Genomic DNA, 16,974 nt, shown 5'->3' on the forward strand with positions numbered 1-16,974 from the left:
GGTCTGTTGTGGACACATATTTAGCTAACAGTCGCAAGAGCGTTCCAGATGCCTTTAGAAGGCCTTGAACAGAGTAAACAAGAAGACAAAAAAAGAAAGTTACCCATTAGAAGAACACAGGTGCGCATTCCACGATAAAGGGAACTTGGCACAAAGAACCTCAATTCGGCAGTTTATCTTGACCAATTAGACTGAGACAAGTTTCGCATGTTTTAGTTGATATAACCAATTATGTCCTATGTTTATGCGCATGTACAGAGTTAGTATAACCAATTATGTCTTATGTTTATGCGCGTGGACACTATATGCTTGCATGCGGCAACCAATCAGAGCTTTTAAGGAACTTAGAGAATTGTATAAGAATGATCTGCTATGCTCAATAAACGGGCGACTTTGATCATCATATTGGTGTGCTGTCGTCCGTCCCCGCATGGAATTTCTCTACAGAGGTCGTTGAACCTGCTGGTTCTGCTACCCAAATGACATCCAATTTTCCCAAGAGCCGAGAGAATTCCCATCATTGATTTAGGAAATTCCCTGAGCATTCCTAGGTGATTCAAGACAGCATTCAAAACATTTCACATTAAATACAGATAGATGATACCAAGTTGCATGTAAGCCTCCCTAGGCCATAGACACCATTCCTGAAAAAATGTCCTCAGGAAAAAACAAAAATTATAATGGCTCCTTTAAAAAAAATTTAAATAGCAGGTAGAATTATTCTTTTCTGAAACCCTTTCAGAACTTATGGTCTACAAACATTCTATATCAAGCCCAATGTCAGCCACCCATCTGCTTTTTTTCTTTCTTTCTTCCAGCAAACTCAAAACATTATGAGAATTAACTCCTAGGATTACTTTTACGTCTTGTTTCAGCCCAGAGCATGCTTGATGGCATTCTGAACTCCAGGAAACAGTCCATTAGGCATGAAACAACAACTGATCACTGCTTAAAGCAATAACATTTAACACCAAGATCCTGATGATAACAAAAAAGGGAAACTACAAAACGATATTTACTAACATATGGATGTCCAGCTATTTAACATCTGATCTGCTTTATAGCACTCCAGGAGAACTACAAGACCCACACTAAAAAAATATTCTTCTGTTTTTCAGCTATAGTTCCTCTTCTGCATTTCTTGTGCTCTTTATGAACATAGGTATTTTTTCAATCCTTCTTATTAATATTTTATTTCACTTCACTCCTGTTAACATATTTTGCCAGAGACCTTGGGCTGCAACAGCATTATATACTACCAGTTCAGTATTCGTGTATATTAGCTGTCATCCTAAAATTATTGTGCCTCCTACACAGAGGTACTGACTATAAGCAATTGATACTGGCATATTCCTTTACCGTTCAATAACTCCAGGTAGAAAATTGGCTTTCTACCAAGTTAAAATTAATCATCATTGTTACAAAAGTTGGAATGGTATCTACTGCCCAAGCAGAAACTATTATACATTTTACTTAGGTTATAAAACTGCCTTCACCCTAGTTTTTTCTGTCACAGGTGTTAGCTTTAGAAATCAAATGGGAGTCTGTCTTCCTCTCAAAAAAATGGGAACTAAAGGTATATTCCTAAAATGTGATATATAGAGAATTATTTCTAATCTCAGATGAGCCAATCTATGCTGATTAAACTGAAGAGCCTATATGATCCTGATAGAAATATCCGGAAGGAAGGAATATTTTCACTATGGTCTTAGCTGTGGAAAATGCTAATTCCAGCTTCAATTTCATATTTCGTGAAAGCTAGCTAGTGAGTTTGGGCCAACATTACTATAGAATCTAAATCTTGAGGGTAGTGACTCTCCCCACATTCTAAGAGGTAGGGAGATTTGATTGTGCCCAGATGATGAGCAGAAGCCCTGGAAGACTTGCCCAAACTCACAAAGGATCAAATGTCTTTTTGTTTCAGGTGAAATGTGATTTATAAATTGAAAACAAAGGAAGATGAGAATATTTATAAGTGCATATTTAAAAACTTGAACCTGAACCTTGGTAACTTGATTGAAGTGGCACAGAAAGCCTCTGCCAGAAAAAGGATGTAGTCTAGGTATTTCAAGTACCATGAAAGCATGTTAGTCCATTTTTAGCACTACTGAAGAAATTGTATATTTTCACAAGCCATTGAACAAAGGCACTCCAGGAGAATCAGTGTGATTAGGATGTCTATATGCCTTTAAAAGCACTAATTATTTCCATTCTGCAGTATACTCCACTATTCCAGCTGCATTTGAAACACATAGGGTTTGGCTTCTCTTCAAAATCTGCAATTTTATAAAGCAAGGTTATATACATTCCAAAGTTTGGGGTGTTTATTGCTTTAAAATGATGCACACCTTCATGATTCAAACTGAGAAAATATAGCCAAAGTTCGGTTTTTTTCTTTTTCAGATATTAAAATCTAGTGGTAATGTATTATTTACACCAATTAGGAAAAGAGGCAAGAGAGTGAAAATGGAAAAAAAAGGGGACTGAGGCAGAAAAACTTAGCAATTCCGTATACATTCTTTTCATTCTGTTACAGCAACATTTATTTTTCACTTCAGAGTAAGACAAGCATATACTGCTGAAGGACCAAATCCTATAGTGTGGAAGAAAAAGGTATTTGGAAACCTTTCCTCAGAAATTGTCCAAGGTAGAACTGTTCCATATAGTGCTCAAAAAGTGGTAAAGTGACTCCTCTGCCAATTATATTCAGATTTGGCCCTGGCTTGTTTCTAATAGAAGCATAGCTTCAAATATAAATATATTTAAATTTTTGTCTGATGTCAACAATCAATATAAAGCTTTACTAAGTAAAAAAGTCTGTGTTAAACAACAGATAGCAAAAATAATCTTTTTGCAAATTTATACCAGTTGTTTTTCACACTACCCAACGTCATTCACCTCTGAAATACTGCCCTGCTTTGCTTTCCAAAAATCCATTTCCTAGAACACTTCCAACCACGTTTTAAAATCAGTAGAGCTTCTTATATCTTTTATCACAAAGACTTTTCTCTTTATTTCAACAAGCATACTCAACTATCCAACTGTCCTTCAAGTCTGCTTTTGACTTCATTAAAATGAAAACAAACTTGAAGACACAAAAGGAAAGACAAATTAGATCACAAAAATTGGGAGCAAACCTCCTGGAGCCTTTTGTACCAATTGTTTTCCCATGCCCCATCTGGTCCCCAAACTCAAAAGGCTGGTCCCACAAAGAGGCCACCTCAAACATTTGACAGAGCCAAGGGACTTGGCACGGACCCCCCACAGCATGGCTGTCCCATCCATGGCCCCAGCTTCAGGTTGGGTGAGAAGGGTGATGGGACAAGGCTGATCACCAGCCACCTGTGGTTTTGTAATATGCATTTCTCTTCACTACAGGCTCACTCATGGCTTGAGAAATCATAAAATACGATCCAAAGTACACTCTAGAGATTCCATGCTAGAGAAAGGCAAACTATCGTCAGCTGATAAGCAGGAAAACGTGCTGACTTGCGACTAAACAGAGTCATTCTGTTAGTTAGCTTTTTGTTCAAAAGGATGCCCTATATGTCTTGAAGTAATTACAGTTTAGTATACACTTATTCTTAATTTTTATTATACTAGAAAACTATGAATCATATTTTTACTGAAAAGAAAACCTTCTGCTCCGTACTTCTTTCAAGCTTTAACTGGATGTTAATTTGAAATAATTTAGGAACTGGCAAGACATCATTTTCTAAATTCTTTAATTAGTAAAAAATGTGCTGTATGTCTGAAAAAAAGGTTATGCACACTGAACTAAACTAACCTGAGTAAACTGAAATTGAGGAATATATTCTCTCTATACTTGCAAAACAAGCTATAGAAGTCCAAAATTAAATGAGGTTTATCATTTTAACAAACTGTTTCTAGAGACAGACAGTAATTAACCCTGAACAGTGGCGTGACTTTTGTAAGATTTCAGCAAACATATGCTGCTTGCATTTTTTTATAACACAACTTTTTATTAGGTTCCTTTAAATAAATGAGTTCATGTACGTTGTCATAATTCCAATTTTTGTTTCAAATGTATTGATTTCTAAAAAGACTAGTTAAAGTAAAAATCTTTGATTCAAAACAAAACAAGATTTTAAATAATCTATTTTTACCTGGCTTCCACCTCACCAACGACCAAATAACTGGGACTGAGAGATTTTTCAAATTATATTCATGTTCTTAGTCTCAATGCACATTTCAACAAGAAAACCTGACACGATTATCAGTAGCAGCCAGGAATCAGTGTCTGCAGTTTTTTGTTGAGGGGATATGTATATTCAGACAGATATTTCTTTTATCATCAGTTGGATTGCTAAAAAGCATCACAGTTTCAATGCTTTTGGTACAGTCTCCCATAACATCCTTATTGACAAACTGATGAAGTATGGACTAGATAAGTAGATAGTGAAGTGGATTGAAAACTGGCTGAACTGCTGGGCTTAAAGGATTGTCAACAGTGGCATGAAGTCCAGCTCGACGCCAGACCTCAGTGGAGTACCCCAGAGATGTATTCTGGGACCAGTACTGTTTAACACCTTCATTAATGACCTAGACAGTGAGCTAGAGTCCTCAGCAAGTTGGCTGACGATACAAAACTGGGAGGAGCAGTTGATACACCGGGTGGATGTGCTGCCAGCCAGAGGGACCGGGACAGGCTGGAGAAATGGCCTGACAGGTACTTCATGGAGTTCAACAAAGGAGATGCCAAGTCCTGCACCTGGGGATGGATAACCCCATGCACCATTCCTCCTCAGGCTAACCAGCTGGAAAGCAGCTTGGCAGAAAAAGACCTGTGGTCCTGTTGGACCAGCTGCCCTTGCAGCAAAGAAGGCCAAAAACATCGTGGGCTGCATTAGGAAGAGCAGCAGCAGCAGGTCATGGGAGATGATCCTTCCCCTCTACTCAGCACTGGTGAGACACATCTGCACTGCCGGGTCCAGTTCTGGGCTCCCCAGTACATGAGAAACATGGACATCCTGGAGCAAGTCCAGTGAAGGGGCACAAAGATGATGAAGGAACTGGAGCATCTGACATACGAGGAGAGGATGAGACCTGGGACTGTTCAGCCTGGAGAAGAGAAGGCTCCGGCGGGTCTTATCAATGTGTATAAATACTTGATGAGGGGAATGAAGGAGCTAGACTCTTCTCAGTAGTGTCCAGTGACAAGTTAAGAGGCGGTGGGCACAAATTTAAGTACAGGAAATTCCATTTAAATGAAAGAAACTTCTTATAGTGAGGGTGATGAAGCACTACCACAGATTGCCCAGAGAGGTTGTGGAGTCTCCATCCTTGGAGACACTCAAAACCCAGTGGGACACAGCCCTGAGTAACCTGCTTAGCTGGCCCTGCTTTGAGCAGGGGGGCTGGACTAGGCAACCTCCAGATGTGCCTTCCAGCCTTGGCCACTCTGTGATCCTGCCTGGAGCGTATGGCTCTCACAAGTGTGTTGCACCACTTCAGAAATAGGCTTCAAAATAAACTATCAGTATTTCCAGGCTTTGCTTATCAGACAGCAAGTAACTCCAAGCTTATGAGTCTAAACATTAAGCTTTTTTAATCCAAACTCTGGACCATTACATCTCTTGATTATTAAGATGAAGGGAGCATTTTAAGGGAAAGCATTTTGGTTTAACATGTTGGTCAATTTGCCCACTTAATAGTTTAGCAACATAGAGAGATCCATTTTCTTCTTATGTTTGCAGCTACCATAATAAAGCAGTAATTAGCAGTAAGTAGTCCCTGATCAGCTCAGTGGGGTATGTGATAAAAAGAGTTGACTCCAAACAAGTACATAAAAATGAAACCTATACAAACAAAATTCAAATAGACAGGGGTTGAACTTCGGCTCTGCTCATTTTTTTTTAAATCTTAATTCCCTACAGGGCACACTATTTACTACTGCATCTAGGCCTGTTAAAATTATCCATAATCAAAACACCTAAAATAACTATCGTCACAAAGCTTTCATGGTTTAAAGGTTACCTGCAGCAGATGATTAAATTGCAGTGAGCTGAAGTGAGGAGAAAGATCTTTTAATCATTTCAGTTTCTGTTTTATTTTTCTGTGTGACAGTATAATTTGTCTTTTCATGGTTGGTACACAAGAGTCTCCATCCAACACTCCTGGGGCCACAATCTCTGCTATCAGAGGGAAAGGGAAGTGTATCTCTCTGTCACAGTATTAATTACAGGTCTGCAGCTACGTAACACGATTGGGTAAGTTTAGTTAGACTGTACTTCCATTCCACAATAATGCAGCACTATCTAGTCTTCCCATATTCCACCTTGGATTGCAACTACCTGAAACAATATTATCTCCAGAAGAAATTCGCTGGATTATTTCCTCCAAATTCACAACCCTGCTGCTAGCTCTTTCCTGGAGGCTGAATTCCTTAAGTCAATTCCTTTTTGCATATAATTTGCAGAGTAATGTTGAATTTTTTATTCTGCCTTTTATATTGCATGCAACCCAGATCCTCATTCATTGTACTGCTACTATTAATTATCACAAGCTAAGAGGTTTGTCGGTATTTTTCCCGACAGCAAATTCCTATACTCTCTCTAGTTTGTACACTTTCACATTTTCCCTTTGGCAATATATTATTTTACTTCCAGGCTTATTATTCATTAATCTGTTTTGGACTGCATTGTTCTGTATGAGCTCAGCTTCTGGAAAGAGTCTTAATCATTCTTCGACTGCATTTTTCTCATCATTCTCTTTAACTTCCTATTCAGTAAAGACAGCAAATGCAAAAATTATGCTGTTCCATATCAGCATTCAGACCATTTGTATAAATAATGAGGTTTTAGGGTACTGCTAAGCCTTGTGATAGCCCATTAGTAATCTCTTTCCAGAATGAAATTTACTTATAGTACAGCTACTTTCTATGTCCTTTATTTTAAATCCAGTGAGTTACTTTGTCTCCACTTACACAGGTCAAAGGCTAAGACTGACATTTTCAAAAAGAAAACCAGTGAAAAGCCTTTTAATAAACTAACCCACCAATAGGGATGTCCAACTTCACTCACATCTGCACTACTGATCGAGGCACTACTTGGCTAAGATGCTGACTGGTACCAGAAGAAACAGCCAAAGCCCTTTACTTGTTCTTTGCAAGAAACAACCTAAACCATTATCAATACGTCAGCTTTAGGTCTAATTTCCCTGTTCTCTTTCTTCCCCTTTCTCATCCTCAACACAAGACCCAGATTTATTTCTTGCATATGCTTTTTTTTTTTTTTTTTGCTAAAAGATTCCTTGTTTTTCCAAGTTTGGCTAGTTCTATTTTTCCATTTTTGTAGAACAACAGGGGGTTTCAAGGGTCTTTTTCCTTTCTGTGTAACTATTTTTTAAATCCTCAATACCTTACTTGAATATCTACCTTGCTATTCTTGTCCAAAATTTCAGAACAAAACAGGTTATCACCTACTAATTCTATCCCTGTGCCACATGGAAGATGTATAGGCCATGCTGTACATATACTTCACTCCATGCCATGGCTAATGAGGTAATGCAATATATGGAAATTAATAAAGCTGAAAAGAAAATGAACCACTGTCAGAAATCTTATGAACTCCTATACTATTGTCTCCTGAATGTCATCCATGTGGAAGAATGTGCGTAAGTCTATGATATTTGAAACAATTTACCATGAGGAAAAAGGCAGAATTATAAACGGAACGCATGACAAAGGGAAGCTCAGTCATAAACCTTGTATCATCACACAGTAAGTCATCAAGTCACGACTACGGAGCCACAACTTGTTAGCCAGCCTTCCTTTTGCATAAATGTTTCCGAGCAATTTCTGTGCCGCATGCGTATGAAAAATCTATTCTAATGAAGTAAAACCACAGAATGATCAATGTCTTCTCTTCTAGTCAAGAACAAAAACATCTTTACCACACAAAGGATAGGTCTTTTATTTATTTTTACTAAAATGAGTAAAAGATGTTCCCTCTTTCTAAAAGAATTACTGATGTAAATGTTAGGGTGAATAAAGTTCTTGCAGATCAAGAGAGCAATTCTCAAAGCTGAGAAAAGATCACAGTACACACCAAGGGTGGCAGTACAGAAAATCATTGTCAGTGACTTTTTTTCATAACATGCACAGCGTAAGTTAAACACTTGCAAAGCACAAAGTTGCATTAGTACCACCAAAGCCAAATGAATTTGTGAGTGCTATACGCCGTTTTTCAGTTTTCCACTCCTGAGCTGTTAACGGAACATAGTTGAGATCAAACTCTGCCTCTGTTTTCTCTAAGTTTAGAGTAGGTGGCAAAATCCCATGGTAACAGGACAGTGCTGTGAAAGCTGCTTCAATAGCTCCTGCAGCCCCTAAGAGATGTCCTGTTGCTCCTTTTGTTGAGGAAACTGCAATATTACATGAGTGATCTTTAAAAAGTCTCTTGATTGCTTGATTCTCAGCAGCATCTCCTAGAGGGGTAGAAGTTGCATGTGCATTGACATATGTTATGTCTTCAGGTTTGATCCCAGAATCTTTTATCGCTGCAGACATACACCTAAGGAAAAAAAAAAAAGGCAGAATGCTGAATTTCCCATTGTATTTTTGTCACTAACACACATGTACAAACCAAAAGCAAAAGTACAGGGTGTTTTTAAGTGTTTATCAAATGGGAAAATCTGCATGACATACTTTACCAGAGATGTAAATGACAAGAGAGATTCATCTAACTAAACACAACAGCATCTACATTTAGCCACTCAAGAAAGACAGTAGTGCTGAGACCCACTATAAAATCAGACTCGCTGCTAAAAATTGCACAGCTGGGAAAAATACAAAGAGAAAGAAAGAAGATATAACAATCTCTACAGACTACATTAATATATCAAGGACCCTTTTCAATGCAAAATTTGAAAACATTTGAGAAAGAAATAACTACCTGAAATTATTACAAAAATTTAGATTTCCTCCGTTTCTCTAGTGTAGCAACACATTAATGTAACATTCACTACAAAGGTTGAAGAAATCCCCTTCCCATTGTAAATGAAAAGAAGATTCCCTAGTTTTTACATTTTATTTTCCCTCATATTTACAGTATTAGGGAATTAGGAATAAAAATTGCTCTATCAAATAAAAATATTGGGAAATGAAAGAAAAATTCTGCAGTCTTCCTCTTCATGAGCTTCTTTTGCGTGCTTTCGAGAGGCTAGAAGTTGTCCTTGCCCCTGCAACAGCAAGGAGATAGCACAAATTCTTATATATAAAATGAAATTTACTGAAAGTCACACTCTTCTACTCTGACACTGTATGTTCCATTCTGACTCCTGACTACCTGTGGACATGACTGCCTCTATAAAACATGCTCTTTTATGAAAACCACAGAAAGATCCATACAGCTCCATACTGTGATTTTCTCACAGATTTCCCACAGAAAGAAGGGGATGAATTAGACATCTCTCCTTATACATACAGCTTAAGGAAGTATCTCAGAGCAAAGGACCACTGACTCTTCTGAAATTTATGAAAAATAAGTAAATAAAAAAGAAGCTCAAAAAAAAGATAGCACAGGCTGCAGGACAAATTTAACTATCTCCAGTACAGCCTTCTACCCTCAGAAGCATCCAGCTCAGCTTAGGTTGGAGGCCACTGATGCTCACTATCGCTACATAGTAAGCCAACACTGAGGCAAAAAAGATTACTGATCAACTGTGAGGTAAACAGATACATTAATTTAGTTAAATACGTCAGCTGCAAGGAACATATTTACTTAAGGAGATAACAGATTAATTGTGTAGAACACACTTTATATCCACGCTTCTAAGCCTGGCCTTGCCTCTCCTTTCCTGCAGGTTTATTCCAACATATGTCTTAGTCTCCAACTGAAGTAGTTATTGGAAGACGACAAAAAATATATTCCCCTGACTTTTTTTGACATGGCAAATAAAATCCCTACAGAAAAGTAAGAGAAGCGTATACATTTCAGATTTAATCCATACACCACTGCAGTAACGAAATATTGGTTTGAATACTGTATTAAAATGTATTATCTCATCTCAGGGGTGGAAAGGCTCAACATTTTGGAGATATGAAGATTAACTTTCAACTACTTCCCACTGTGAATTTAATTTATATGCTACTGCAATCATAAAATATACAAAAATTCTGTTACAATATATTGCCATATCATCTCAAGGGTAAACAAGTCTGAAAATCTGAGATAAGACACTCCTGATTACTCAACTCACACCTAAGCCTGCAGAACAATTAAATACGAGTCCAATAGCATAGAAGGGAAATCTGATATATTACACTTCTTGAAAAATCTGATAATCCAATAAAGATGCAAACACAGCTTTACAATACGATGCAGAAGTTTGATCTATTTGTGCAGTGATATATTGAATTTTGTTATTAAATATTCACATACATTCAGAATAATGCAAACGAAATCTTTACTAAAGATCCCAATGTCAGCAATAGTATTCAGCCTACAAAAAGCTCACAAACAGTACATATACTTACACATGTAATTTAGCTGACAATTTAATTAGGTCAATGATAAAGACTAGATGAATATCATCTACTTGTGAACTGTTTTTGATGAGATTAACAATGATGAAGCTTTACCATCTCACTAAACATTACTAAAGTGGATTTCTGCTACGCCCCTCCACCAGCTCGCTTAGCTGCATCAGAATGAAGTATTTAAACATGATTGTAGCACCAGCATTTGATCTAAATACTTTCCCTATGAAGAGCTGAAGTCTTTTCTAAATAAGAATAGCCACAATTAATGCTAATTACATGTACAGTAATTATTCTAACAAACCAGATCCTCCAAGTGCTCTACAGCTTTCATCACTTGGGATTTCTTTAGGAATGCTGTTCCCCTTTCAGACCACAACAAATGACATGACCTGCTTTTGCAGTGGGGTCTCTCTTCTCTATGGACAAAGGGTGACACAGAATGTGAAAAGGTTCTATCATACCACAAATATCTTAAAAAAGAGGTTTCCATTGAGACTTATTTGTGTGAACAGCTGTAGGCACCGAACACAAAAATATTTTCACCTACAGAAAGTTTTCGTAACTATGCGAAAAGGCTGATTCTAGCAAGAAGTGGCCTTCACCTTGGTACTAAAAAAAAAAATTGGGGCAAACCTTACCAGAATTGCTTTCATTTTTCAGATTAAGTTTTCAGGCTTTTGGAATATTAATTCAAGATTGAACTGAATTTCTCTAGGAAAAGCATACAGTAACAGAAACACATACACCCACTATAATTAACATATGAAGTAGCCATCATAACCAACATATAGTTCTTACCTGAATGCACCATCTCCCTCTGGATTAGGTGCTGTTATGTGGCAAGCATCACCAGACAGTCCATAACCTAAAACTTCTGCATAGATCCTAGCACCTCTTTGTACAGCATGTTCGTACTCTTCCAAGATCAGCACAGCAGCACCCTCTCCCATTACAAACCCTTCTCTCTGCGAATCAAACGGTCGACATGCCATTTTAGGGCTTGAGTTAAAACTCGTGCTGAGGGCCCGAGCTCTTGCAAATCCAGCCAAGGACAAAGGACTAATGCAAGCCTCTGTCCCTCCAGCCAACATGACATCAGCATCACCAGCGGTGATAAATCTAAAGGAGTCTCCAACAGCATGTGCGCCTGTGGTACAAGCAGTTGACACAGCATGATTCGGCCCTTTCAGTTGGTATTTAATGCTGATCTGGCCTGCTGCCATATTGACTAAAATCTTTGGGACAAAGAACGGGCTGACCTTGTTATAACCCTTTGTTTTAAATAAAGCAGCTGTATCAGAAATCTCTTCCAGTGGAACCATTCCCATCCCAATTGCCACACCGGCACTTAAGCGATCCTGTTCAGACTGGGGAGACCAGCCAGAGTCCTTCATTGCTAGCTCTGCTGCACCGATGGCCATCACAGTGGCAGAACTCATGGATTTGATCTCTGACTTTGACACAAAGCTTTCTTCACTGAACTGACCCTCCTTGTTTCCCCTTGGCACACAAGCAGCCACTTTACATGGGACGCCTGCATATTCTTCCCCGTCGAGCGATGCAATCCCACTGTCTCCTTGGAGAAGGCGCTTCCACACAAACTGAGTCCCCACACCAAGAGGGGACACTAAGCCAATACCTGTAACAACTACTTTCCTTCGACATGCAGGCAGTGACTTGCTGAAAGCTCTTCTGTGGTTTGGTAAACACAGATTTAAATTGAGACTCCGGAGATGAAGATTTGCCATCGATAATAGATCCTGCGAGCACTGTGAGAACATGCTGGAAATCAATCACTTCAAGCACATTCCTGTAACTAGGGGGAAAAAAAAAAAAAGACACAAACACAACAGTAAAGCTGCCAATGTGAAAAACATTCCAAGTACCCTAAATTAATAACCTGCTTTTTACATGAAAGCCTATTTTCAACCCTGCAATTTTCTGCATCTGTAATCAGGAATAGCATGTGTTATGGCAGACAGGGCATAGAAACACATTCACTTTGTGAATGCCTCTAGTGGGCTCTTCTAGCTTAAGCTGCTAATGAATGAGTTTGCACCACTGTGGACTGCGAGGGACTCTCAGGTTTTGAGGGACTCTCCGGTTTTGCTGCAAAACGCCCCTCAGGGCTTTAACCACCAGCTGGCTGGAGATATCAACAACAAGCATTAATAGCTTCATTCTTCTAAGGGAGAAAGTGTGTGTTCACCTGAAAGTGTACGTCCTACCATTATCATGTTAAGGATGTCATCATCTCGACCTTTATGTCAGGCAGAATGGTCTACAAAACTCAGAACAGAAGGAGTCAAGAAACTCTTCCTGGTTCTGCCAGCAAGGCAATTGCGTATCTTGGACAAGGCTCCTCATCCTTCTACCTCCACCTACCCTTTATCAGCCTTGGGGTGCTTCGACTGTCAGAGGACAGTACCTCAAGTGCATTTGAGCAAGACGTACCGCAACACCACCTCCCTTGAAGGTAACACCGCCAGACCCCACGTATCGTGAGGCGTGTCAAGTGATGGCGGAAGGCCGCTGCTGAGCACAAGTACTTCAGGCAGGACAAGAGGACCATGCCAAGCAGTAACTGCACCGGTGCCCCTCTACCTCGCCTCGCCTCGGCCACCGCCGGGTCGGGAGCTGGTTTGACAGCACACACCCGGCACGCTGGCGCAGGGCAGAGGCTGCAGCACAGCTCCGTCAACACCTACGACACAGGCTTCAACCGGTCGCCTCCTTTTCGCCTCACAAGAAGGGCACTGTGGCATCGCCAAGCCTTTGGAAAGGCTCAGGGAGCTGTACGGGGACCGCACGGGGCCTCCTGGCTCACACACTCCTGCTAAAACACACGGACCCGCTCCTTCCCGCGGCAGCACAAGTACACAGCGGCGATATTAAAAAATAAAAAGCTAAAAATAGCGCTTACTAATGCAGACGGGTTTTTTAAAGGAGACTGCTTTAAATCCTGACCCAGATTTGTCATTTTAATTTCTTAAGCCAGTTAGCCCGGATTTTATAGAAAACGGCAATATAGATAAAATAATTGCAGAGGTCTTTAAAGCAGCACGTGCCCAACAGCCACATACAGCTTTTAATAAAATGCCGTCAACCAGTGTAAAATAATTAGGAGGCCTTGTCTGACCCAAGCAATGCCACCATACCTACTGTGCGCGCCGAAGAGAAAAACAAGCGGGGGGGGGGGGTAATTCCTCTCCGGGAACAAGAGCTATCGGACGTCACCGGGTGTTTAAAGGGCATTCACTGCTTTTAACGTTTAAACCAGGAGCTAAACCCTGACGCCACGGGACCCGCCTGCACCACCCCAGTTTTCGGCCCCGCCCGGCTCCGCTAGGGGCAGCCTCTCCCGCCGCCCCGCCGGCGGCAGGGAGCCCTCCCGCTCCCGGCAGGCGCCGGCGAAGCCCCCGCCTCCCTCCGTCCTAGCCCTCAGCCGTACCTCCGCCGGCCGCGATCCCCCCACCCCCCGCTCCGCGATGGTTGGCTCTGCCTGCCTCTGCGCGGGGCCGCACCACTCGGGAGGCGGCGGGGGGGGGGGGGGGCGGGCACGCGACGGCTTTCTAGCCGATCCCCGATGTCACGATTGGTGAGGAGCCGCGCGAGCGAATCGGTAACGCGGCGGTGGACTGCGCGGCCCGGCGGCGCTTCCCGCTCCCGGCGGGCGGAGGAGGGCGGCGGCGGCGCGGCCCGGCCCAGCGCTGAGCGCGCCCGCCTAAGTAGCCCTGAGGCCTGGAAAAGAGAAGGAAATCACCCCCCCCCGCCCCCAAATGACGCATTTAAAACATGCAAAGGAAGAGTAAAAAAGACTAAAAACCCCCAAGCGAACCCACGGTCTTAGTGGAATAATACGCAAGAGGGTGACGCTAAGGTCGTGAGGGAAACCTTGTCGTTTCCCATCGGTTTCCTGAATGCTGCATGCGTACTGCAGCACATTTCAGCACTGAGTTGGTAGGAACTGTGAAAACTCCGGCAGTAAACGGTGCATAACCATGTAATTCAAGGCTCTCACACAGACGTGCATGAGGAGCTCTTCAGGACCTTGCAGTCACTTCCAGGCCCATTTTATATTCCACCACAACTAATTCCTTAGCACAGTTTTCCTGCCTACACTTTGTTCCCTTGCTCTAGTCCCAATCCTCATCTGATCCCTCTTCTGCTGTCTGCATCTGTCAGATCCCCCATCCTTAACCAGCTGCCAACTTTGCTGTCACATTCCTGGCGGAAAAGTACCTGGGGGTGTTGGTCAACAGATGCCTGAATGTGAGCCAGGAGTGTGCCCAGGTGGCCAAGAAGGCCAAAAGCATCCTGGCTTGTATCAGAAATAGCGTGGCCAGCGGGACTAGGGAAGTGATCGTCCCCCTGTACTCGGCACTGGTGAGGCCGCACCTCAAATACCATGCTCAGTTTTGGGCCCCTCACTGCAAGAAAGACATCGAGGTGCTGGAGCGTGTCCAGAGAAGGGCAACCAAGTTGGTGTGGGGCCTGGAGCACAAGTCTTACAAGGAGTGGTTGAGGGAATGGGGATTGTTTAGTCTGGAGAAAATGAGGCTGAGGGGAGACCTTATCACTCTCTACAGCTACCTGAAAGGAGGTTGTAGCAAGGTGGTTGTTGGTCTCTTCTCCCAAGTAACAAGCGATAGTGAGAGGAAATGGCCTCAAGTTGCAGCAGGGGAGGTTTAGGTTGGATATTAGGAAAAATTTCTTCACCAAAAAGGGTTGTCAAGCATTGGAATAGGCTGCCCAGGGAAGTGGTTGAGTCACCGTCCCTGGAGGTGTTTAAAAGACATATAGATGTGGTGCTTAGGGACATGGTTTAGTGGCGGCCTTGGCAGTGCTAGATTAACGGTTGGACTTGATGATCTTAAAGGTCTTTTCCAGCCCAAACGATTCTATGACTCTATGAAACTGTGCTTTTCCACATGGGTGCTGAAATGCTGGTAGAGAAGACAGAGTTAAACAAAGACAAGTTGATCACTGACTTTACATGAGTGTCTTGAAAGTACATGTACAAATATGCCAACAGCACCAATACACAAAAATAAACCATTTGTTGTGGCTGCTGCTTGCAGATGTAGTGCATGATCTGAACTGAGACCAAGCTGCTAGCTATGCCTGAGATGACATGTAGGAACAATTAAGTTTTTACTTAAGACAGACAGTGGCACCATAGCTAAAATACATCAAGTCCAAGAGCTATCATGGCAGAGCATAAAATATGTGCCAAAGTCTCATCAACAAAGACTCGAAGCACTTACTGCAGGAAAAAGAAAAAAAAAAAACAGATGCCAAAAAGGAGGGAAATGCAATATTTAATAAAGAAAAAATAAACATTTGTGTAAGTTTGGTGTTTTGGTTTTTTTTTTAAGTGAAAAGTCTGTATTTAATTTCCCTTCAGAAGTAACATTCCTTGGACATTTAAGGTGTTAGTCATTTGTTGGAAGTTCGCACTTGGTTTTCTAATTTTTTCACACCCCTTTCCTATGACCACTTCCAAAGCATTATTTACAAATGCTATACTTACATGCATCATGTACTTATGTTACACGTACAGCAATATAGTTAATCTTTAAATTTGAGAGGGCAGCCAACATTAACAGTCACATGCCTATATGAAAAGCATGGGAAGGAAGTTAAAAGCTGAAGCAGCAGCCAAGGAACATGGCATCATCTTAAATTAAAATTTTATTACTTTGCTACCAATTCCATGATTTTGAGGGCTGAATTAGTGACTTTTAAACTATGCTAGTAGGAATAATAACTGTGATCTCAGCAAAAGTTAATTCCCTTGGGTTAAATCTCAGCTTTTGTAAGGGTTAAGTACCACCTTCTTAAAAAATCACGGAAGATAAGCAGAGTGACCTGTCACAAGCAGACAGCAGAGCTAGAGCATAATGTCAACTAATAACCACAAGCCAGCCTGAATTTTGAAGACCTCTTGTACTTGAACTTTTAAAATCTTGCATTCTTTAGAAAGCAAAGCCCCACGGACCTTTTTGTCTGAGATGCTTCATCGCAGTTCTTCCACTAATAGCACAAACCAGACGACTAGGAAAAGCAGAGACAGAAAGTAGGGTGTTTTTTTCTTCCATGTGGACAGGCTTTGGGTAGGGCTGGATGAGGTGCCAAGGCGGGAGCGAGCAGCTGCAGCAGCCTTCCCACCTTGGCAGCCCGGGTGAGGCCGAACGCGGGGCGCCAGCGGAGACCACAAGCACGCTCGGATGGTATGAAAGGGGATTTATACCCCTCGGTAACATCACCGCCTAGCAAGGTGGCTCCCGAGGGCCCCGGGTGACCGGGAGGCCCCACTGCCCTGCCCAAGCGGGTCAGGATATCGATTGCAACGTCATTCAAATCGTCAGGACAAAGTAGGTTAGCAGCTCCTGTAACATCGCCGACTTCAGCCGGGGCAGGGCAGGCCGCCGGGGCAGGGCAGGCCCCCGCGCCGCACGCCCTCCGGG

The 16,974-nt window shown here is 41.6% G+C and overlaps 1 protein-coding gene across 8 annotated transcripts; it reads right to left on the reverse strand.

The window, feature by feature from the left end:
- Window positions 1-7,909: 7,909 nt before the first annotated feature.
- OXSM (3-oxoacyl-ACP synthase, mitochondrial) lies at window positions 7,910-16,954 on the reverse strand. 8 transcript variants are annotated; one of them, XM_052797842.1, is made up of 3 exons: window positions 16,506-16,954; window positions 11,303-12,320; window positions 7,910-8,534 (listed from the first exon to the last, which is right to left on the reverse strand). In XM_052797842.1, the coding sequence occupies exons 2-3, from the start codon at window positions 12,283-12,285 to the stop codon at window positions 8,132-8,134; spliced, it is 1,386 nt and encodes a 461-aa protein (XP_052653802.1). In that variant the 5' UTR covers window positions 12,286-12,320; window positions 16,506-16,954; the 3' UTR covers window positions 7,910-8,131. The 8 variants fall into 8 exon arrangements, with proteins under 8 accessions (XP_052653802.1, XP_052653843.1, XP_052653794.1 ...); XM_052797883.1 differs by lacking the exon at window positions 16,506-16,954 and adding an exon at window positions 13,956-14,049 and having other exon boundaries at window positions 11,303-12,273; XM_052797834.1 differs by lacking the exon at window positions 16,506-16,954 and adding an exon at window positions 13,956-14,014.
- Between the last annotated feature and the right edge of the window lie 20 nt (window positions 16,955-16,974).

This window comes from Harpia harpyja, chromosome 1 (genome assembly GCF_026419915.1).
Source record: "Harpia harpyja isolate bHarHar1 chromosome 1, bHarHar1 primary haplotype, whole genome shotgun sequence".
In the NCBI taxonomy this organism is placed as follows: Eukaryota; Metazoa; Chordata; class Aves; order Accipitriformes; family Accipitridae; genus Harpia; species Harpia harpyja.

Bases quoted from the DNA above. Each gene is read 5' to 3' on its own strand.
- OXSM (XM_052797842.1), bottom strand. From the start codon at position 12,285: ATGTTCTCACAGTGCTCGCAGGATCTATTATCGATGGCAAATCTTCAT. The intron at 8,535-11,302 runs GTAAGAACTATA...TTTTTTCCTTAG, and splicing joins GAGGGAGATGGTGCATTCAG to GTGTATGTCTGCAGCGATAA.